We start from the raw sequence: 24,601 nt of genomic DNA, 5'->3' as shown, positions 1-24,601 counted from the left end.
ACTGATTTGCCAACTTTGTGCCACATTTTCGTTCATTGAATTCCGTTCCATTTTTATGAATTTACTCCTACCAAATGCCATATACATAGAGCTGGATTTTACACATCAAATAACCCTGCACTGAAATGAAAACTAACACTAAAGATAACCTATAAGTGAACTAAAAATGCCGGCCATTCAGTAATGGAACCTGTCAGCAAAAGTCAACAGTTGGAATCGACCCAAGAAAATTAAAAGTGACTCGATTAGTCCCAGATTACAGAGTATGCCGAACCATAGAATGCCTGATTAAAAAACTATTACTGTAAATGTTTCAGGCGCATTCAGACACAACCCTGGTGTACAGATTTTTCCCCACGCAGATGCCAATCCATCATAGTGCTGGGGGCAGATGAGTTGTTCTGTTTACAGAATAATTTTTTGGCATGAAACATTAGGGACAGATTCAAGGGACATACTTGCATTTCACCATTATTTACAAATCTGCCCCATATAATGCTTTGTTTACCACTGAAATGTCAAGGTGCCCTATGCACCAAGAGAAGACATCCACTTATCATTACGCCTCACTAACACAGATACACCCCTGACCAGGCAGTCTCCTTATGTAAATTTCTCTCCCCGGCCTTCAACATGTGTGATTGTTTTTTTCCTAACCTACGTTTAAAACTAAGTGCGAGTGGGCGGGGTCTGGGTAGGGATGACTAAGTGCATCTCAGACCGAAGCCCATACGCTCTAATCATGCAGGTTGTTAGCCATGCAGGAGAGGAAGCATGCATCATGTGCTAGGAGGGGGATTTGCCAGCCATGGCAGCGATTTGCACCATGGCTAAATCCCCTCACTCTTAACTCTAGACTAAAACTAGATAAGTCGGGCCCAGGTAAAACCTGCATAGACACGGGGAAAACCCTGGGCTCTTTCATGCGGGGTGCAAATACCATGCTTCAAGCAAGCCAGTTGGTTACAGGAAACAGAAGGATGGTTCAGGAAGAAGAGTTGGACAGAGTAGAAAAGAGTCTACTGGGCAGGGGGGTTGGGCACTTGGGGGACGCACCACAACGCCGAACGTACAATAATGCCGAATACCGTAACGCCGAATGTCGAAATTGACCACAAGGCCGACAGCTAGAAAACTGCTGTGTACCACAACGCCGAATTACCACAACGCCGAAATACATTAACGCCGAAAAATGTCATTGCAGGACTGCCACAAAGGTTACGTTAGGTAAGGTTAGCACACAAATTCATTCAGTTGTTTTTCATTTTGCTCCTGTGCCCCCCCCCCCCCTCCCCCCCGCAAAATCATTTTTCGGCGTTGTGGTATTTCGGCGTTGTGGTAACAACCCGGGCACTTGGACATTGCTGTCCGCACTGGTTTTGGGGAGGCGGCGACATCGTGTCGCTTCCCGCCAGGCTGCCAGGCAGACTGTAGGGGAACACTCACCTGGCAGTCGCGGCTGCAGTACCACTGGTTGCCGCAGCCGGCGCACACGAACTGCGCCGCTCTGCGGTGGCAGCCCTGGCACTCCGGGACCTCGTCTCCCGCCGCGTCGTCCGCCGCGCGGCCGCGACCCTCCGCCTCGCCCGACTCGTCGATCACCAGGCGGTCGGCGCTGTCCTCCTGCTCGTCTTCCTCCTGCTGAGGGACCACCACTGAGTCTCAGGCTGCTCGCTTTAAGGGGGGGCCTCCCATTTCAGGTCATGATTTCATATTCATATTAATCACCTGGGGCAAAGCAATTATGATCCACTCATCAAGTAAACGCTGATGCGTACATGCTTGCAGTCTTATCTTGCTACCAAAAGAATCTTCAGTACGTCCATGTCGGGAGGTGGGGGGGGTTAAGGGGTTCAAACCCCCCCCCCCCCCCCTTTAGCACCAAATCTTTAATTAATTTCTTATTTATCACTCAAACAAATTTCATATTAAAATTAATAAAAAAATTTACCATTACAATATTTAAATTTAAGAACCGAAAACTGCTAAAATAGCACTATTTTACACCTTAAAATCCAAATTTTCCCGGGGTGAGGACCCCCGGACCCCCCCGCTTTAATACATGCTTCTCAACACCCCCCCCCCCCCCCCTACACAAATCCTGGCTACGCCACTGTTAATCACTGATCAACTTTTAGACTTTTTCAATGGTTTGACTTTCACAAAATGGAAAATATATACAGTGCATACTTTTTTTTACATAATTAGCTGCCAAATATTCATTTTTAATTTTTTTGGTCTGTACAAATAAGGAGAATTTAATTTATTGCAGAACTTAAAATTTTTAGGTTTAACTGCAATGCCACTGGCTACTTCATGATATGGTTTGCATTTATTTCAGAAAAACTTATTTCATGTTTCTTGGCTGTCAAAATCGGAACAAATTTGAGAATTTTGAAATGCCAGGTAAAATTAATTAATATTTTCTGAAAGAAATTCAAACCATATGAAGTAGCCAGTAGCATCGCAGTTAAACCTAAAAAGTTTCAGTTCTGCATGAAATTAAATTCTCCTTATTTGTACAAGCCAAAAATGTTAAAGATGTAACTTTGGCAGCTAATTATGCAAAAAGTATGCACTGTATATATATTTCATTTTGTGAAAGTTAAACAATTGAAAAAGTCTACAAGTTTATCTGTAATTGCTGTCAATATAAAATCTTGAACTGAAATGGCAGGCACCCCCTTAAAGAATTAAAAATTGTCACCATGAAGTGAGTATTGTTCAACAAAGATGTCAACACATCACCAAAGAATTGGCCTGAATCTTCAAGTATCATAAATCATTTCAAAAATCTCAGAAAAATGTTTTGAAAAACAAGTTATGTAATTTTTAAATAATAATAAAATACAGTCTGTAAGTCGATATGAGTTTCGAAAAGGTTTTAGTACAATCAATGCTTTAATTAAATAAATAAACAAGCTTTGTGCACAAAGAAATGGAACAAGATAAAATATGCAGCTAGTGTAATGCTTTTGATACAGTTTCACATAAAATATTTCTGGATAAACTGGAAAATGTAGGTATAATGGGTCTGGCAAACACACGGTTTTAAAGTTACTTCAAAACAGGTCTCTTAATAACATATAAGACTTTCTGAATTTAAATATATGAATTCCACAAAGTAGTATCATAGTCCAAAATTGTTTCTTGTTTATAGGTATAAATGATTTGTGTGGCATTAACATCAAGGGACAGATAGTTTCTCATGCAGATGATTTCGCAATATTATTTTATTTTGGTAATTGGCCTTAAATATTTTAAATAGTCAATAATGAAGTCTAAAAAATTACAAAGTTATATAAACTTATAGTTTTCTTTCCCTAAAAATAAATAAACTTAAGTACATTGCATGCTCTGCAACATTTTCTAGTCAATCTCTAGCGAGCAAGAACTTAAAGTTAATGTATGTAATGAAATAAGCATAAACTGCAAAAAAAATTAATGTCATTGAAACAATTCAAGAGAAAATATTTTTATATAATTCTTGACTCATTTCTAAAATGGGATAATCATGTTTGTTATCTTACAAACAAAATTTAAAAAAAAAGTGTATAATTTCAATGACTAACATCAGTATTACCTGTTGAAGGTATAAAAATGGTTTTCTTAGCAATCATTCAGTCTGTTTTGCAGTATGGTGTTTTGGCTTGGATTTCCTATGACAAAACAGTTGCTACATTTCGGGAACTGCCATCTGTTCCCGTCATCAGGTACAAATAGACTGATGATAGGTTCATCTCTTTGACATAGCTGATTTAGGCTTGTTCCCTGTTATGTTTTCATTTTTATTTTTTATTTCTTAATTTGTGTTCTTGAAATTTTTCCACAACAAACAGTGTAAACTGCAATGGTGTAATTCCAAGAAATTGTATTAAATCAAAATTCTCCATTGCATGAATCATTTGAAGAAATTCTTTAGCTTGTTTATAAATGACTAAGGGTTGTCAAGATCATTTCAAGAGCACTGTGATCAGATCATCATCACGAAGCAAATGTACATGTTCTTCAAGTCTACTTTGCCACCCAATGAAGCCACGAAATAGTCGTGGCTCTACATATGGCTAGTTGTCACTGTGATGTCACAAGAATGTTACCAACTGTCTCTTACCAGTAGCACCACTTCTTCTTTGGTCTTCGCTGGAGGATGTGTGGTGACTGGGGTGATAGTGACTTCACTTCTTCCCTGAAAACATGCATGCAGTGATAAGACAACATCTCTCCTGTAAAAAATAAAAATTACAATATTTTACTGCAGGCATTCTGATAATAGGTAGGTAAGTACATTGCTGAAACTTAAGCTAACAACCTCATCCCTCTGAATGTGTCACTGCTAAATTATAACACCAAGGTTAATGGTGAAATGATCTCTTAATCAAGTTGCTCACATTATTATTCATTCCATAGGTGAGGTTTGAGCCCTCTCGTGCCTCTGAGATTCATTTATCATGGACAGAGATGTTATAATTGGCTTGGTAAACATTTTGATACCATATCTGCACTGGCTATTATAAATGCATGAAAACAAAAATTGCTTGTATTCTCAATTAATTTTGCAAAAACCCTTTTCAATTCTCTAAAAAAAAAATGACATCTCATTGAATGGATTGTCATTGATACTGATAAGAAATAACATTCCACAGGAAAATAACACAAAACAAGGGAGTTGGAACAGTTTGGAAGCAAAACTCAAATATTTTCAGCATATCTGCCCAGAGTCAATCTATGACTAGCAAACTTACTCAACCAAATAAAAATACACTTTACATCCAAAGACTACATCAAATTCAAATCTAGATGCCTAAAAATGAAATTTCATACAAAATGTTTTAACAGAGTACAGTCAAGTCCCCATACTTGGGACAGTTTTGAACTTTGAACTCAAATAAACATAATAAATTAAGCTTTAAAGCACAAATAGTGCATGACTTGTTTCTGAAGGACTTTAGTACTTTTTGAATAATTAAATGTTTTTTCGAAAAAGCTTTCCCTCTCCTCCCCACCAGTGAAAAACAGTGTTGTCCCAAGTAAGGAACCACTACCCCTAACTTGGGACATCATGTGTTTCACACAGTGTACCATGCTAAGAAGCCTGTAATTTAACATAGGACAACATAATTTTGTTTAAAAAAGAATGGCTTACAAAGTAGGCTATAAAGTAATGGTTGGAGATACATCTAGACACCCAACATGACTATTCACTAAACAACAATTATTTGATAATAAATATAGCCTAGTATTAATATTTCAATAGCTTTGCTTACATATAAACAAAACAGTTATGTAACATTTCAGTCTTTTTTTCCAGTCTTTTTGATAGGAGGAACTCTGCATCAAAATGCATTTCAAAAAAGAAACTTGAATCGTCCTCTATTTTCGCTCTGGGGTGTGATCACCTTTTTAATCCTGTGAATAGGAACACCATCTTCGATATCCTCTACAGTTGGGAAAACAAACACGTCTTTTGATCCTAAATAGTTTCTCATATAGCTTACTTTGTATCTTGAATTTTTCTTGTCTACAATTTTGCCAATGAACACTTTCTTACATTCATATTTTTTCCCTTTGTCATAAGTAACTTCAACAACAACAAAATCATTTTCTTTCATGGAGGTCGCTGCTTGTTGTCCACAAATATCAACAGTTTCTATTGGTTCAACATCTTCATAAACCATTTTCTGCTCACTTAATGTTTCCCTCTCTAGCATTTCTTGAATGTCATCATCAAACAGTGTCGAGAAATCTTCACCGAATGACGAGTTACTATCATGTAGAGAAATTTCGCAATCACTGTCTTCAGAAGTGTCACTTTTCTGCTTCATTTTCATTTTCTTAACTGATTGTTTTAAAATATTTTGACACAAACCTCTCTTTTTCTTCACTTTGGACTTTTCCTTCTCACCCGTGTTTATCTGCTGCTTTGTGGTTTGTTTACTTTTTGGCTGTGAACGTTTCTGCAATTCATCTAGAACATCTTGTGCAGCCAAGCTTTTCCCCGCATTCACGATTAACTTTTTCTTTCTTTGCTTTACACCTGTTTCTTTTTCACGTGATTGTTGTAAGAATGCCTCAAATGAAGACTTCAATGCTACTGTAGCAGTTACTACATCACTTTCATTTGCAGATGATGTGCTTGGCAAGCTTTCAAGAACCTTCTGCTTGTCCACAGGGAAAATGCCACTCTTCTTAAATCCAGATTTCAAATTTGTGGAAATGTTATCACCAATGGCATCCAAAGTCTTTTTCAAAAGCCTAGGGAACTGATCTTTTCTTACTGACCCCTTGTTTTTCATCTTCCATTCAGTCAACTGCTTCCGCCATGCTGTTTTAAGAGGGCTAAAAAAAGCCAAATCCAAGGGTTGACATATGTGGGTGCTGTTGGGTGGCAGCATAATGAAACGAATGTTGTTGTCAACACATAATTTCAGAATTGTTGCAGAAATATGGCTGGCCAAATTATCACCTATGACAGCTTTTGGCCCATCACCTAACCGTTTGAGGTAAGGTAGAGCAATTGTTAGGAACCAATCCTGAAATATATTGCCCTCGAACCAACCTGATTTGCTCCTATTATATCTTGTGCCAGGGGGTCCACCTTCAGTCCATGTGTCATATAAGTTCTCAGCCTTGTACACCACATAGGGTGGAAGTGCCACACCACTAGCTGAACCGGAAAACATTACAGAAAAAGTTGACTTAGTGAAATCAATTATTCTTTCTGGATGTTTACATTTTCTTCTTACAACCACTTTAGCCTGTCCAGGGTTGTCCTGCATACTCGTCTCATCGTAGTTCAGTATAGCTTCTGCTGGAACATCTGCCAGTGAAACAGACAATTCCTCGAAGTATGCCTGTATAGCTTCAGGAGTAACTGCCGCCCGGGATCTTTTAATGTTAGTACACATTCTATATTTCAATTGCACACACTGCCTGGCCAGAAAACATTTAATCCACTTTTTTCCTGGCAAATTGTTTTTGAAACGAGGTTCGACCATGCCCTTCTTGTCCAGGTATTTTTTGATTATACATCTGATGTCAAAAGCTGTAAGGGGAAATCCCCACTCCCCTGCCAAAGCCAAGTATTCAGCGATCTGCTTTTCTTCTGTTTCACTCAAAACAGGAGGGCGACCATATGGATGTTGCTGTACATTTTTAACTTTGCGTTGTATGGATGATTTAGGGACTCCAAATTTTTGTTCTGCTTTTCTATAACTCATGCCATCATTAACAGCTTTAGCAGCACGTTCAAGAGTGTCTTGGTCAAAATTATGATAAACTTTTTTAACAGCTGTAGCCATATTTCCTCAGTGATCCATACAGAATCTGAAATAAACAAAACATTTTAACTTAACCTCAAAACAAACATTATTTTTTTAGTAACCTAACTTGGGACACTGTCCCAAGTTAAGAACCCATGTACATGTTTCTGTAAATATTTTTACAAGTATAAAATGGATTACATAAACAATATATGCCTTACTAAACTGGCTAAACGACATATCAGACATAATGAATTGCTATACAACATGTGTCAGAAATTACAATGATAGCTTGTGAAACCAAAGTTATTCAGGCAAGAAAAAAGTAGTTTTTATAACCAAGTAAAAAACAATTTAACTTACCTCTAAGAGTGTACCAAATCTTTATATACACACACCATGTGATAGCTACACATCCCCACTACAAAGTAAACATTTCTGTTACAGACTGACAGAGTGCTATCAGGTATGCCAATATGAAAAATCAATCATCCCAAATTGTCCCAAATTAGGGATATGTCCCAAGTATGGGCACTTGACTGTACCTAGTTAAGGTCCTATATTTTTTTAAAGGTTAATGGTTCAAAACCTTGGTTCAAAACCTTGCTAAATATCAAGTGATAAATAATCAAAATATGAAACCTTTTATTGTATGGTTTTTTTTTTTCATTCAATGCATAGTCTGCAATTATTGTGTAGCTTTTTTTTTTTTTACTCAAGTAAATTGGTATTGTTTGAATACCTATCAAATTTGACCAAATATGCAGAAGTCAAGTACAGAATTTTAAAATGTATGGACGAAAAATGTTAATCATATTCGTTAACTATAAGAGTAAATATATTACATTTTAATAGAAAAGGGGTTATTTGTTTGGATCTTAGAAATTGCAAAATCAATTTTTACCAAAAATACGAAAGTCAAATCTAAAAGCTTAAAAATGGCACGATACAAATTTTATTTGAAAGTGGTTAAATGTATACAGGGCTGCAACTAGAGTCTCTGGCACCCGGGGCATGAATGGATTCATGCGTCCCCCCTTCTTTTTTTGCACATACCACACCAATAGAGCGGGGGGTCCGGGGGCCCTCCCACGAAAAAATGGTGCTATTTAAGCATTTTCCGCACCTACATGTAACAGTTTCTGTGCTATTGTACCTTCCATGCATGAACCCACTATGTCCATAAAGTAGTCCGTATAATCACTAGACTTGTCCATTAAATATGTTGAGACGTATTGTAAATCAGATTAGACATTCCTGGCATGCAAGTTAAAAAACTTTTTACCAGTTACCAGTTGTAGTAGGAATTACAATGCAAGCGATTTCGGTACCCCCACAGCTTTGCGCCCGGGGCGTAAGCCCCGCTTGCCCCCCCCCCCCCCCCCTCCTATTTGCGGCCCTGAATGTATAAAACTTAACAGGGCGAGGGACATAAATATACATACACACACAGACACAGATAGGAAAAGCAGGTGCTGATCTAAGCTTTCCTTCCCCCGGGGTAGAAATTGTAATTATTGCACATCCCTCCTCCCACACAAACAGCAAGAAGTTTAACAGGCATAATTTATATTCCCTTTCATTCGTATACATTAAATGTAAAATTTTGTCAAATCTAAAGTACTTACCAGTGTTGAATTCAATGTTTTATTCCACATACTGTAATATATAGCAACAGTATAGTGTTCAAGGTTCAGTAGAGAAACCTAATCCGTCGCCCGGTGCAGCTCCACCCCCCCCCCCCCTCTCCACAGCTGCGGTAGGAAGGGGAAATCCTTAGAAGAATGTACTTATTGTTAGGTGAAGGAAAGCTTTTATCAGCTCCTGCGCTTCCTGCCTGTGTGTACTTATATGTATGTCCCCTGCCCTATTGGCTTTCTACTTTTAATAAATTTTCAAACCTTGCCATTTTTAAGCTTCTTGTTGTGTACTCTTTGTGTGTAAATATTGTCAGTAGGTTGGCGGGTCTGGATTGGCAAGCTGTGTGTTGTTGTTGTTGTGAAGGTGAACTGGCGGGAATATGGACAATGTGTTGAAGAAATGATAGCAATAGTGCAGTAATGTATTCGGGTAATTAATTGTGTAGTAATGTATTGGTGAGGTGAATAAAACATTGGCGACGAGGGAAACGGATGTACGCGATTCTGGGATGGAACTAGTGGAGAAACGGGAAATTGTAATTGATTGAGGTTATGGACATTGATAACCCCTAATGGCTTTGTTTAGTTCGTTTGGCGAGTTCGTTCCTGGAAAAGATACGTGGAAGACATATGTTGAACGTCTACAGTATTATTTTGTGGCGAACAGAGTTAAGGAGAAAGAGGAACAAAAGGCAATTTTCTTTACTGTTTGTGGCACGGAGCTATATCACCTGGTAACATCACTGGTATCGCCTAAAACAACCAGTGAAGTGACACTTTCTGAGGTTTTCGGGCTGTTGTCCAATCATTTTGAGCCCACTCGGAGTGAAATAGTGGAAACATATAAATTTCACAAGCGGGATCAGCTTGAAGGAGAATCGATGGCAGAGCATGTGGTAGAACTGTGGCGGCTCTCTACACATTGCAATTTCACAGATCTTGACAGAATGCTACGGGATCGCATAGTCTGTGGGGTAAGGGATAGAGCAGTGCAGCATACCATGCTTGCTAAGGCCAAATTGATGTGTAAAGAGGCAGTGGACTTGGCTACAGCAGCAGAAACAGCAAGTCGGAATGTGCACGATTTGCGCGGAACAACAACTGACTTAGTTGGATCATTGTCAGAGTTGCGAACACACAAGCATGCACCAAACCCTAGACACATATCCGAAAACCCAAAAGCCTTTAACAGCAGGAATGCACCGGACAGCAGTTCCACCAGGTGGGGGACGGGAAATAAGCTAGCGACAGAGCAGTCACAATCATGCTGGCGATGCAATGGCTGGCATAATCCACAAGGTTGCAGACATCAGGGTTCAGTTTGCCATTTCTGTTCCAAACAAGGTCATCTAGAGCGGGCATGCATAACAAAAAAGACTCAAACCTCTAGCAGGGGTGTGGTCAAAGGGACGAAAGATGGGAAGGGTAGTGTGAATTACAGCATGAAGTAGGATTATGATTCTTCAGAGCATGAGGCGGCAACATACAGCTTGTATAACATGGGTACAGGAGCACCAATGACCACCAATCCACATGGAAGTATGGTTAGATGACAGGCGGTTGAACATGGAAGTTGACACAGGTGCGGGTCACACTATAATTAGCAATGACACATTCAAGCTATTGTGGCCAGAGAAACCGTGTTGTAAGATGCAAACTTAGTGCTCCACACATGGTCCCAACAAAAACTGAAGGTGCTGGGATCATTAGAAGTAAATGTAAGAACTAAATCGGCATCAGCTAGGTTATAGTTCTTAGTGGCTGATGGGAAGGGTCCCAGCCTGTTGGGTCATAGTTTGATAGAGTCCTTAGGGATAACCATTGAAGGAGTATATAGCTTGCAGATGGGAAAGGTGGCAGAAGTGATCAGGGAACACTCTAAGGTATTTGATGTTGTAGAACTGGGTCACTATACTGGCCCACTGGTGAGCATAGAGGTACCGTCAGATGCCAAACCAGTGTTTCGCAAAAGCCGGTCTGTAGATTTTGCCTTGGCAGAGAGTGTGGGGAAGGAAATTGACCGGTTAGTTGAACTTGGGGTTTACAAACCAGTTGCTTATTCACAGTGGGCAACACCCTTAGTACCAGTTCGCAAGGCTGATGGATCAGTACGAATATGTGGGGACTATAAGTGTACTGTCAACGCGGTTTGTAAGAAAAATATTTATCCACTACCCACCATTACTGAGGCATTTTCCAATTTAGCAGGTGGGAAAGTGTTCACCAAGTTAGACTTAGCGGAAGCATATTTGCAGGTAGCAGTGGATGAGAATACAGCAGAACTCTTAACAGTAAATACAATGAAAGGGTTATTTAAGGTAAAAGGATTACCTTTTGGAGTTTGTAATGTGCCAGCTATTTTTCAGCGTTTAATGTCAACTTTACTGTCAGGTATTCCTGGGGTTGTAGTCTTGTTGGCCGATATATTAGTTACAGGACTAAATGAAGAAGAGCACTGGCAACGGGTGAAGCAGGTGCTACAACGAATTGAAGAAGCTGGGTTGCGGCTAAAGCAACCCAAGTGTGTTTTTGCGGCTACTTCGGTAAAATTTTTAGGTTACAGAGAAGATAGTTATGGTATACACCCAACAGATGATAAAGTGAAGGCAATCCACAAGGCCCCAGCACCTACCACTAAGAAAGAACTACAGGCCTTTTTAGGCTTGATGAACTTTTATGAGAGATTCCTACCTGGCAAAACAAGCATATTGGAACCCTTACATCGGCTGCTGGATCACGGGAAGGTGTGGGAATGGACAGAAGGACACGACAAGGCTTTCAGGGCAGCTAAAGAACTTCTACAGTCAGAGGCAGTGCTGGTGCATTATGATGCAAGGAAACCTACCATATTAACTTGTGATGCTTCAGAATATGGGCTGGGTGCTGTATTGGCCCATGTCACAGAAGATGGTTGTGAAGCACCAATCGCTTTTGGATCAAGGACCCTTCAGAAAGCTGAAAAGAATTATGCCCAGATCGATAAGGAGGCCTTGGCTATCATGTTTGGGGTTACAAAGTTCAGGCAGTATGTGACAGCACGGCCTTTCACCATTGTAACAGACCATAAGCTGCTTCTTCGGCTGTTGGACCCCCAGAAGCAGACTCCTGACATATTATTGCAAAGATTGTTACGTTGGAGCCTGGGGTTGTCTATGTATGATTACCATATCGTCCATTAACAAGGTACAGGGATAGGACATGCTGATGCTTTGAGTAGACTTCCGATAGCTGCTTCGGCCATCGACATCCCAGCGGTAGGAGATGTCCTGATGCTGGAAGCCCTTCCCGATCCCCTTATTGAGGCTACTCGGTTGGCTAGATTGACAGATGAAGATCCAGCACTCAGAAACGTGAAGGAAAATATATTATCTGGTTGGCCCGCAGGCAAGATTACTGATGAGCTTCGCCCTTATTGGAGTCGTCAAAATGAACTTTCCCTTTACAAAGGTTGCCTGCTGTGGGGAAGTCGGGTGGTTATATCTACAGCGGTACGAGGAAGCCTCATGAAAATACTGCATGCAGGCCACGATGGGATTATACGGTCCAAATCAGTGGCAAGAAGTTACATGTGGTGGCCTCGAATGGATCACGACATTGAACAGTGGGTGGGGCAGTGTTGTGAATGCCAGAGATTAAAAGCAAATCCACCAAAAGTAAGGGATGTTACTTGGCCTCCCGAAGAAAAGCCTTGGACCAGGCTGCACATAGATTTCTTCAGACCCTTTCAAGGAAAGGTGTTTTTGATACTTGTGGATGCATACTCAAAATGGCCTGAGGTGAAGTTAGTACCATCAGCATCATCTACTGCCGTGATAACGGAGTTGAGATGAATATTTAATGTTCATGGCATTCCGGAGTGCATGGTGTCCGACAATGGTACAGCTTTTGTATCGCGAGAAATGAAGTTGTTTGCAAAACTAAATGGCATTAGACTTGTTCAGGCAACACCATTCCACCCATCAAGCAATGGGCAAGACAGTTAAAGGGCAGTTGAAGAAGCTGTGTAATGGAGGTTGGCAGACAAGGCTAGCCAGGACACTTTTTGCACTGCGCACAACAGCAAGTGCTGGAACACAAACCACTCCAGCCGAAATGTTAATGGGAAGACTGCTAAGAACTGTGTTGGATCAGATACACCCTCAGACAGGGGTTAGGGAGACCCAGCCATTACAAGAGTCGTCCAGAGGACCAGAGTTGCGGCAGTTTCACGTCAATGATCCAGTGTTTTCCATAGCTATAGAGGAAACGAAAAGTGGCTGTCAGGAGTTGTGAAGTCAGCGTGTGGTAGACTAATATATGAAGTAACAGATGAGGATGGAGAATAACACAGGCGACATGTGGACCAACTGGTGCACAGAAAAGAGATGACCATTCCACATTAAGGACAAGAGAGTACCAGTAAACAGAAAAAAAGCTTCAGGCACACCAGGGTGATGGGACAGGCTTTGATACAGGGTCTAGAAGGGTTAACAGGCGGACTACCAGTGCAGATGGAGAATCAAGAGAGCCAGAATGAACAGCAGCCATCAGGGCTAGACAAGGAAGAGACAAGTCAAGTTATGAGTCCAGGATCAAGTCCGTTCCGAGGATTCACACAACCGGATCCATCAGGGGAGGTTCAGTTTAGGAAGAGAACATTTCACAGACGTGTGATACAACATACAGCTAGATTCAAGGACTATGTATGCAAATAACTTAAAGAGGGAGGAGGTGTTGTGTACTCTTTGTGTGTAAATATTGTCAGTAGGTTGGCGGGTCTGGATTGGCAAGCTTTGTGTTGTTGTTGTGAAGGTGAACTGGCGGGAATATGGACAATGAGTTGAAGGAATGATAACAATAGTGCAGTAATGTATTCGGGTAATTAATTGTGTCGTAATGTATTGGTGAGGTGAATACAACACTTCTATATTTGACTTTTGTATTTCTGGGAAAAAATTTGGTTCTGCAATTTCTAAGATATAAACCAATAACCTCCTTTCTATTCAACTGTGGTATTTTGACTCTAATAGTAAACCAATATTGATTAATGTTTTTATCATTCTGGTTTGACTTCTGTATTGAGATGCGAACGCCGCGGCTATGCTAACCTTGGAGGAGGAGAGCAGGTCGTTGATGGACACGTGGCCCACGCCGTGGAAGGCCGAGGCCGCCCCGCCGCCGGGCAGGCGCTCGGGCGCCGTCAGCAGGCGCGCCAGGGTGGGAGAGAAGGCGGCGGGCTTCTCGGGCGCCGGCCGCTGCGCCGACTTGGTCAGGATGCCGTGCAGCAGCGACGACTGCTGCGGCGGCGAGTGCTGCACCGGGTGCAAGGTGACCTCAGGGTAGGGCGGCGGCGCCGGCTTGGCCAGCTGACCCTGCTCCGCCTGGCTCAGCTTCGCGAACTGCACCAGCACGTCCTTGAAGCTGAACCCGCCCGGCGGCGCCTCGCTGCGCGACGAGTCGGCGCTGGACGGCCGCGACGAGGCATCGTGCCGCGACGAGGCGTCCAGGAAGCCCAGCTCGCCCAGGTCCGCCGGCCCGGCGCGCATCTGCGAGCCGGAGCCCAGCGCCAGCGACGCCATGCTGAACACACCGCCCGACGAGCAGCCGCCCACGCGCGACGACGACGATACCAGCGACTCGGACGGCTGCTGGCCGGGCGTGGGCGACAGCGAGGACTTGAGGCGGCGGCCGCGGCGCGGCACCATCTCCGGGTGTCGGGACCGGTAGTCGGCGATGATGGACCGCACGTCGAGGATGGTCCCCTGGCGGCCCTCGCCGATCACCGGGTTCTGGCCGTTGCCTCCCGCGGCCGCCGGGGGCTTGGGCAGGATGGGCCGCTGGCCGCGCCGGTCTTTGGCCTGCGGCGAGGACGACACCACCGGCACCATCATGACGTGCTGGCCGGCCTTGAGCGCCTGCTGGGCGCGCCCCGGCCTGCCCGCCGTCTTGGACAGGTTGACCGGGTTGAGGGCGGTCTCGTGCGGCCTGCCCCACTCCCCGCACAGCGCCTCCCAGTCCACGGCCTCTCCCGGCCGGCCACCCATCATGATGAGCATCACCTGCCGCTTGCGCTGCAGCCGCAGCAGCATCTCCTCCTTGACCTTCCTGAGGCGCAGGATGCTGTTCCACTCGTGCTCCTTGGCGCGCGCCATGGCCTCCAGCGCCGAGATCTCCTGCTGCAGCTTGGCGGCGCAGCGCTGCAGCTCGTCCAGGCTCGCGCCCGCCGCGCCCTCCACGTACTCGCTCACGGCTCGCTCGCGCTCCTCCAGCTCCGCCGCCGACAGCCTGGCGCGCTTGGGCGCGTCGCTGTCGCTGTCGCTGCTCGCGCGCTTGCCCGAGCTGCGGTCGTCGGCGTCGTCGGGCGGCGGCGAGGGCGGCGGGGAGGGCGGCGGGGGCGGTGGAGACCCGGCCCGCTCGGGCTCGCTCGGCTTGGGCTCGGGCTCGCTCGTCTTCGGCTCGGGCTGGCCTGCAACACAGGCGGGAGTGGACCTGACCCCTGAGGTGTCGGAGCTGTTGCCGGCTCTAGTAGCCGAGACATTATCCAACAGGTTCACATGGATGCGAATATATAGCCTCTCCGCACCAAGTGGCAATCCTCTGCCTCCACGTGGGCACCGCTGCTGGGGGGCGAATCGTGGTGACCATGTTGGGATGGATAGCCTCAACCTCTGGTCACATCATCGCCTTATCTGAAGAGTACAATGCCGGGCGTAACCCTACCGCAGTGCATCCTCAATTGCATGTATGGGACCAGAAATGGTGGATTAGCTGAATCTGCGGGCAACAGCAGATGCGATTGAAACCTTTCTGGGGGGTTCGACTGCCGAGCCCCGGCGTCTTGGTCCCAAGGGCCCCATAGTGAATGGATCAGACCTATGGTAATGGAAGGACCTTGAGAGATGCCCCTGTGTTCGTGTGCCCCCGGGCATAAAAAAGAGCTGTAAACCGCTCGACTAGGTGTGATACGTTCCCCTAGTTCAGTGGTCGGGGGAGGTACTGAGGCAACCCCGAGGCCCTCCTGGGCACGCACAGTGGTTGTCATTTCTAGTCAGGGCTTCCTGCGATCGCCGCCAGATGAGTTCAGGCACTTTCGGGCCTTAATCGGCTGTAAATCTGCCGGACCGAGGTACGGCAGGTCGGAGGGTAATCCGAGGAGATGAGGACATCCTGTGGAGTAACTCTGAAGAGTGGCAGTCGGTCAGCAGCTGGCGAACAGTCTGCCGAATCAACGACAAGTTGGTAGTAGTACGGGAAGAATCCATGAAAGGTTGAACGGTTTACCGCTGAGGTTTCCTACAAGGCCCTGGATTCTGATTGGGTAGGACTCGTACTTGGTAGTGGTGCTCCGATCGCTTGGTGCAGGCTCCAAGGGCTCCCTAGCCTGATGCGGAGTCAACGTTGTGAGCGACGACACAGCTCCGGTACTAGCCTGGACAGCTGGCAGAGGTTGGATAGGCCGTCACCGGACCACGGGTTCACTGGGTGTTTTGAGGGGTCCCGGCGTGATGTGGGAGATCGGGGAAGGCGCCAGCAGTGCTGATAAAGTCTCAGGGCTCAGGACACAGCCAACTGTCTGGTCAGCTGAGTGTGGTAGAGGGGCTGAGGCGGTGACTATGCTGGTTGGTGGCCCCAGCCGCTGGTCAAGCTCTAATACCCTCCCGGTCAACAACAGGGAGTGATCCCTAACAGTTCTGTAATTTATAAAGCTCTGGAATGTTTTAAAAGAGAACTGGAAGATACTCCCACACTACCCTTCAAGGGCGCATATTGGGAGGGGAACGTTGAGAAATGCCGGCCGCAAGATCGGAATATATCTATCTGGCAGCAAGAAACACTTCCCTACTTATACAAGAGACTTCTTTGGAGAAATAGTCTGTAACTTGGTACAACACATGGCATTGGTTATTTTTGCATACTATACGAAATACATTTTTCGAGTAAATGACTCTTCCGAAATTTGGCGCATAATTTTATACTTCAATCGAGGTTTCATTTTAGCAGATATATTTTTTTTCCAACAATGGAAAAGATATTCGAATGTTCAATAATTTGAGATTATTTTGTTTTATTATGAAGTAGCTTGGCTTCTGAGTTGTAGCCGTGTCCTTGGCGAATAATTCAACGACGTTTATGTCGACATTGCAGTCGCCATCATCAGGGAGCAGTTACCTAGGTGAATTAATTCGCCAAGGACACGGCTACAACCCAAAAACCAAGCTACTTCAGACAATGGCCATGAAAGACTGCGAACATTTGGAAAGCTATTCAGGGAACGGTTTATAAATAACTTTTAACTATTGGAGGTACTGGGGCAGCACAAACCATTAAAGTCCCGGGTAAGAAATCCGAAACCAGTATTACTGAGAACACTAGTTTGTAGTGATGCATTTGTTTCATAAAATTTACAAATTTACAGATATCTGTTATTTTGTAGTTTTTGTTCCATTTACAAAAAAAAATAGAGTATGAAGACACGGGTAGTATCTATTACGACCAAAACGCGATTCTTTTAGACGGTGAATGTGAGTGGGAGAAATTCATGCAGAACTTAATTTATATTTCTAATCCATATTTTAATGTTTTCTTTTAATTTTTCTTCTTAAATGTTTTTGACATGAAACGTCTAATAAATCGATGAATGCCGGCTGCACGCACGAAAAAGGATGACTCATTGTCCCGTTACGCTCATTGTATGCTTGCGCCGCATCTATCTCTCTTCCACTCGATTGGAACAACCATCAATTTGACTTTTTCGGGGCACATTAAACTTTAAACACTCCCATTCGTTTCTTACTTTTCCTATCATCGTCCTATCCTTAACAGAATAACACAGATTGGAAGAAGTTAAATAGCAAACATGTATAAACGTTGTAGTTCAAATAATCTCTTCGTTAAAGTAATAAACATATTTGAATTAATGAGTGCAAATGAAAGTAAATTTATCAGTTAAATTATACATTTAATTTCACTCCTTCTTTGTATCCATACAAAATAGTGATAATTCAATAAAAATGATTCAATTTTATTCATAAAAGTATGCAATCATTTCATCAATGTTTTGTTATGGCGTTGTCACTTTAAACTATCGTCCGTAAACCTACTTTACAGACAACCAATTTTTTTAAAAAGATTTATGTAATTAATCTTGCAATTCTTTGTATTTATTGTTAACGTGAACATGCTCTAGTTCAATTACGTTTATTTATTTGGAAGGCAAAGAGTTGGGAGCCCTTCGATTGTTTACGCACATACAATTATAGAGCTTAATTAACATCTCTTTGATGCCGAGGTCATAGGAGTCATTGAAAGGTGATAAAAATAAAATGGAGGTTTGGAGGAATGAAAGTGTGGGGGTAACGAAAGCACTTAAAGAGGCCCGCCACGTTACCCATTGTACAGAGAGAGAGAGAGAGAGAGAGAGAAATATGAGCGAGTCTTTCAGTACTGACAAGACATCTACAATATCTAACCTAGGTTAACGAAAAAATTAATTTGTTCTCTTGTTGCAAATACGCTTATAATACGAAGCTCGAAAACTAAATTTAACGATAATTCTCTACAACAATGCCGAGCTTGATAAATATACACGCAAACAGTGTTCACAACTTCATTTCTTGACGCAACCGCCGCTAGAATTCGTTGACGGAGCAGCTACGTCGAGTATCGAATCATTCGATCATCAGACCGAAATTTTGAAAATATAGGTACGGTATAATTAAACGGGCTCCGATAAAAAAGCGAAAAAGACTTTTAAACATACTGAAACCCGTCTTTGGACCTGATTTCCGACTAGGTATTCCATTAAAATACTGCCCGCCTTTTTAAAATTCATAATTATTATATCAAGTTTCTCTTTGTCTTAGTGAACTTATGTTCGCGCCATCCGTCACAGATGGCAGCACCGCAGTTATGCGACTTCCGTTCCATTCACGAACATACTCCTACCAAAACGGCGTACATCGAGACCTTGCGATGTTACACATAAAAATATCCTGTTTCGAAACAGCATAGAATCGAACCCGGTTCGGCCTGTTGAGAGAGATGAGTGACACTATCAGTCGACAACCATTGTAGAATTACACATAGTCCGGGCTGGAGGAGTCGTAAACTGAATCCTTGTAAAGAAGGATGAGGGGGGGGGGGGGTTGATTTCCGAAATATTTTTAAAGGTCAAACATCCCCCCCCCCCCGGCCCCACTTTTCACACGGGCACACATACGGTTTGCAAAGCTTCAGAAGAAACCACGGCCTTTTTTTTTTTTTTTTAATGCTCAAGGCTCAGATTAATTGATATCCTAGTGGCATCTGTTTACGGAAAAAGTATTTAAGAATACTCTGAGGGCGGATAAACAGTTCTGTTTCCATTGTTCGTTTTTTGAACTACTGTATTATTAGGAGAGTGAAACGTGTAAAAACGCATGTTTTCAGAAAAAGTTTTAAACATGAAACGCCCAAGTACAGATTATTGAAAGCACCCGCATTCTAGAGACCTGCAAAATTCGCGGATTCATTCAGTGATAGGTTAGAATTCAAACACATATACCTCTTAGATAATTTTGCTATTGGCTTACTATTCATCTGGACGAATCTCAACCAGTTATAAACCCTCAACCAAAGAAGGATCGAATCACAGACAAACCAGCTGAGACGACTTACAAGTCGGCAGCCAATGAACTTGCGTTATTTGCCCGAGTGTACAGGGGTATGTGCAGACTATCCTGAAGGCCATTACACCTTTACCTCTCAGATTCCATAGTCGCCCCATGCACGACGAGAAGACTGCGCGCTAGTTCACAGCCTTAGAGGTGATACCGTGCTAGAAGCACCAGCGAGCGTCGCCAGTATCAACCCGCGTCACTAACACACATACGCCCCTGACGAGGCGGGCCCCTCGATGCTTGGATTTTCACTGATGGGACGAAAATTGCAAGTAGTATATTGCTAACAGAATTTACAGGAAACTTTACGCAGATCACGTTTACATTTATGGTCATGGCAACGGTTACAGTTTTTAGAAGATTTTTTTTTAACTGTGGGGTTTAAAAATATGAATCTATACTAACAATAAAACTGTTTGGGGCAAAAAGTCTGATCATTGAAAAAAATTATAAAAAGAACATTGGACATGGCTAATTACTCTTTTGGAACTTTTTTTAATTAATGTATGTCTGTCTGTTCAAGCATCAATCGAAAACTACTTAGATTTTTATGAACTTTTTTCTTAGAAATAAATGTTATGGTTAAGTTAAAAACTAGGATATATATTTTTTTTCTACCCTTAATGTGGTTAAATGGGGCAAATTTTATTTAAGTTAATTAATTATACCTCAAAAATAATCAAGCTAAAGAAAATATATTCCGTACAAAAATTAATACCGGTATTCAAAAACATCCCAAAAAATTAAATTTTGCTGAAATCAACCCCTAAGGGGTGAAATGGAGTATAGTAAGTATGGTTTAAAGATAATTAAAATATCTCCGAATTTAACTAAGCGTAATAAATAATATTGAGTACCAATAATAAACATACAAAAACTAAAAACCACATTTTTATATTTTGTGATATTTAACCTCTAAGGGGTGGAAAAGCGGTAAGTATTATTTTAAGATTAATAATTATATCTCCGAATTTAATTACAAGCAATAAATTATAAATAATAAACATATGAAAATTACCAATCACAACTTTTATATTTTCCGAAATTCTAACCCTAAGGGGAAAAAATGTGGTTTTAAGATTAATAATTATATCTCCGAAAAAAATTAAGCATAATAAATTATTTTTGGTACCAATAATAAACATAAGAAAACTAATAACCACAATTTTATCGTTTTCAGATATTCGACCCCTACGGGGTGAAAAATAGGAAAATATGGATGAAGATAATTATATCTCCTAAGCTAACTAAGCATAACAAAATATAAAAGGGATCAATAATATGCACACAAAAAACTACCAACCACAATTTTTTTTGTTAAATTCCACCCTATGGGGTGAATATGGTTTTAAGAAAAATAAATCTAACTTCGAATTAAATCAAGCATAATAAAAAAATTGGTTACGAATAATAAAAGTACGACAAAAACCTACCACAAATTTTACATTTTGCGAAATGCAACCCCCAAGAGGTAAAAGGGGTATGTATGGTATTAAGTTATATATGAATTAAATTAAGCATAATACATTATTTTGTGTAGCAATAATAAACATACCAAATCCATCATTCACAATTTTACCATTGTGCAAAATGCAACACCTAAGGGGTGAAAACGGTTATGCATGCTTCCAGGAAAATGATGTAATGGTTTTGTTAACGGATGTGCCATATTTACTTAGTTTTGAATTTTTACATGGGCATGTGTGAAAAAGAGGAGAGAACAAAAAAAATTCGGGATTTTGTTTAAGTAATACTAAGCAAACTAGTATAAACTAATACGTTGGCTAATAAATGTTGTATCTGTAGTCTACATGTCCACTAAAGATGTGATTATATCAAATATCCTTAAATAATGGGAGGTATTTGTAATAACGTGAAATTATTTAATTATTCATAGAATAGCTTTAACCATAGTAAATGAAAGTGTTAATGTAAACGATGGCATAATCTTAGTTAAAATGAAATATATACGTGTTTCACAAAAAAAATAATAATTTAATACATCATGAAATGAAAAGGAGGTAAGAGTGATTTCATCAAGGTTTTTTAATAAGATACATGATCTATACTAAAAATTAAAAAAGCCTGTAAATATCTACTTTAAAAAATTGTCATTCTTAAACGGTTTCGTTATAAAATATATATTTTATGCACATGACAAATTTATTGTGTCTATTTATATAGTAAAAATGATTGTAATTATTCACATACTTTTCCTTAAATTGTAAGATTTTAGCAACACTCTTGAAGTTGCGTATTAAACACTAGGACGGAAGGTTCGACCAATTAATTTTCCCCGGGGCTCTTGGTTTGTGTCGATGGCCCTGACTGTTACAAGAAGGAAATGTTAAGGGGGTGCCTCCTATTTCAGGTCAAGATTTTACGTTTACAGTAATTACATATCAACTTGTAGACTTTTTCAATTGTTTAAATTTCACGAAATGAAAAATATATACAGCGCATACTTTTTGCATAATTAGTTGCCAAAGTTATATTTTTAACGTTTTTGTGTTGTACGAATACGGAGAATTTAATTTATGGAAATATTGAGACTTTTTTGGTTTAACAGTAATACCACTGGCTACTTCAAGAAATGGTTTGAATTTATTTAAGAATTTATTAATTAATTTAACCTGGCATTTAAGTATTCTCAAATTTGTTACGATTTTGACAGCCAAGAAACATGAAATGAGTTTTTGTGATAGAAATGCAAACCATATCTTGAAGTAGCCAGTGGAATTGCAGTTAAACCTAACGAGTTTCATTTCTGCAATAAATTAAATTCTCCTTATTTGTACAACCCAAAAACGTTAAAAATGTAACTTTGGCAGCTAATTATGCAAAAAGTATGCGCTGCATAAATTTTTCATTTCGTGAAATTTAAACGATTTAAAAAGTCTAAACGTTGATCAGTGATTAATATAAATGTAAAATCATGACTTGAAATCGGAGGCATGCCCTTAACGGAATGAAGACAGAGTATAAATAAAAATTTACCAAAGATTCGTTCGCATGAAATAATCTACAAACATAATTTTTCCCATGGTTGACTTACGTGTGAGTAAATAAACTGACACAGCTACACTGACTTCGGATGAGCACGGACAACCAAAACTGGTTCAGTATTTATACGGTATACAAACAACTAGAACGGATTTAATAGGTTGCATATTAAGAGAGTTATTAATTTTTTTTCAACCCCTATTATTTTTCATTACTTGATGTAATGGTAGGTCATATAAAAAAATATTTTTGGACGAAATTTGCAGATAATATTATTATTTTTAAGTTTTACAACAAAAATGAATGGATATAATAATCTCCTTGGACGCAGCATTTATAATTTCGAGTGCTATACCCGTTCGAAATATGTTAGACCAATTAGTGCTCAACGAGCGATACGCAGATACACGCAACAGCGACATGACTATAACTGATGTGTTCAGGACAGTTGATTGTTGACCGGGCCGTGCCAGGGCTCTGCCTACTACTGGCTCTACTGAACCGTTCCAAGCATCGCGTTTGAATTTAAGTATGGAGCCCAGCTCCAAGATGTATGGCCGGAACTGTATGTGGGGAAAAAATTGGTTGTCTATAAAGTCGGTTTACGGACGATATTTTAACGTGACAACGTCATAACAAAACATTGATGAAATGATTGCATACTTTTATGAATAAAATTGAATCATTTTTATTGAATTATCACTATGTTGTATGGATACAAAGAAGAAGTGAAATGAAATATACAATTTAATTGAAAATTTACTTTTATTTGCACTCATTAATTCAAATATGTTTATTACTTTAACGAAGAGAATATTTTAACTATAACTTTTATACATGTTTGCTATTTAACTTCTTCCAATATGTGTTATTCTGTTAAGGATAGGACGATGATAGGAAAAGTAGGAAACGAATGGGAGTGTTTCAAGTTTAATGTGCCTCGAAAAAGTCAAATCGATGGTTGTTCCAATCGAGTGGAAGAGAGATAGATGCGGCGCAAGCGTACAATGAGCGTAACGGGACACAGCGTAACGGGACAATGTGCGTAACGGGACACTTCTTCGTGCGTGCAGCCGGCGTTCATCGATTTATTAGACGTTGTCACGTCAGAAAAAAAAGGGGGAAAATTCGAAACACTAATTACTGGCGAAATTCGAGTTGTGAATTTCCGCGCGCCGGCAGAGCGCAGGAGGCGACCTCCGCGGTATCTTCGTCGGGGTCATGCCGAGTGACGAGTGGATGGATACAGAAGAGGGGGGAAGAGGAGGAGGGAGGGAGAGAGAGGAGGAGAGGAGGACGTTGCGAGCGAAGGTGACTTCGCCGAGTAAACACAGACGCGGCCGGGGCCGAAAAAGCAAGGTCACGCCAACAACCCGCTCTGCGACACAGACCGAGCGGAGATGGCGCAATGGCAGAAACGACGGGCCCTCATTCCATCAGAACCCGGTCCACGTGTCCTGTCATCACAGGGGGTGGGGGGGGGGGGGTTAAGAGTAATTTAGTGAATGGAACGGAATGTTTAACAACTGTGTTGCCATCTGGGGCGGTCGGCGCGAACCAAAGTTCACAAAGCCAAAGGGAAACTTTATAGTATGAACTGTTCAACGGATTTTTAACAAGATGGGCAGCCTTTTAATAAAAATTTCTTTCCGAAAATCAGGCACAAAGATGGGGCTTCGTATCTTTTCAAGTATGTTTATTTTTTTTTTTTTATCGGAGCCTTTTGATTAGGGCCTATATGTATTTTAAAATTTCGGTCGTCGACGTAGCTGCTACGGCAACGAATTCTAGCGGCGGGTTTAAAACACAATTTGCGTATATATTTATCATGCTACGCATTATTTTAAAGAATTTTACGTTAAACTTCGTGTCCGAGTTTCGTATTATAAGTGTTTTTTTTTTTTGCGGTTTTTTGCGGGTTTTTTTTTTTTTTTTTTTTTTTTTTTTTTTTTTTTTTTTTTTTTTTGCAAAATCAGAACACATGAATTTTCTCCTAACCGAGGTTAGATGTTGCACATCTCTAGCGAGTACTGAAAGTCTTGCTCAAGTGTTTTCCAGGCAA

General features: G+C 41.3%; 2 protein-coding genes across 7 annotated transcripts in view; both read right to left on the bottom strand.

Annotated features, from left to right (window-relative positions):
- LOC134541744 (uncharacterized) overlaps positions 1 to 24,601 on the bottom strand; it is a 371,288-nt gene that overhangs the window by 8,392 nt on the left and 338,295 nt on the right. For 5 of the 6 annotated variants that reach the window (XM_063385398.1, XM_063385396.1, XM_063385400.1 and 2 more), the window contains 3 exons: positions 13,987 to 15,344; positions 4,112 to 4,186; positions 1,447 to 1,641 (listed from right to left, as the gene is read on the bottom strand). In XM_063385398.1, the coding sequence (XP_063241468.1) occupies positions 1,447 to 1,641; positions 4,112 to 4,186; positions 13,987 to 15,344 (1,628 nt within the window). The remainder of the gene's footprint in view (positions 1 to 1,446; positions 1,642 to 4,111; positions 4,187 to 13,986; positions 15,345 to 24,601) is intronic. The other variant, XM_063385397.1, reaches the window with a different exon arrangement.
- On the bottom strand, positions 4,836 to 7,842 carry LOC134541746 (uncharacterized). Its single transcript, XM_063385403.1, has 2 exons — positions 7,623 to 7,842; positions 4,836 to 7,323 (listed from the first exon to the last, which is right to left on the bottom strand). The coding sequence occupies exon 2, from the start codon at positions 7,296 to 7,298 to the stop codon at positions 5,346 to 5,348; it is 1,953 nt and encodes a 650-aa protein (XP_063241473.1). The 5' UTR covers positions 7,299 to 7,323; positions 7,623 to 7,842; the 3' UTR covers positions 4,836 to 5,345.

This window comes from Bacillus rossius, assembly GCF_032445375.1.
Source record: "Bacillus rossius redtenbacheri isolate Brsri chromosome 4 unlocalized genomic scaffold, Brsri_v3 Brsri_v3_scf4_1, whole genome shotgun sequence".
In the NCBI taxonomy this organism is placed as follows: domain Eukaryota; kingdom Metazoa; phylum Arthropoda; class Insecta; order Phasmatodea; family Bacillidae; genus Bacillus; species Bacillus rossius.
Note: the sequence above shows the minus strand (reverse complement) of the source record. Positions and strands in the feature narration are given on the sequence as shown.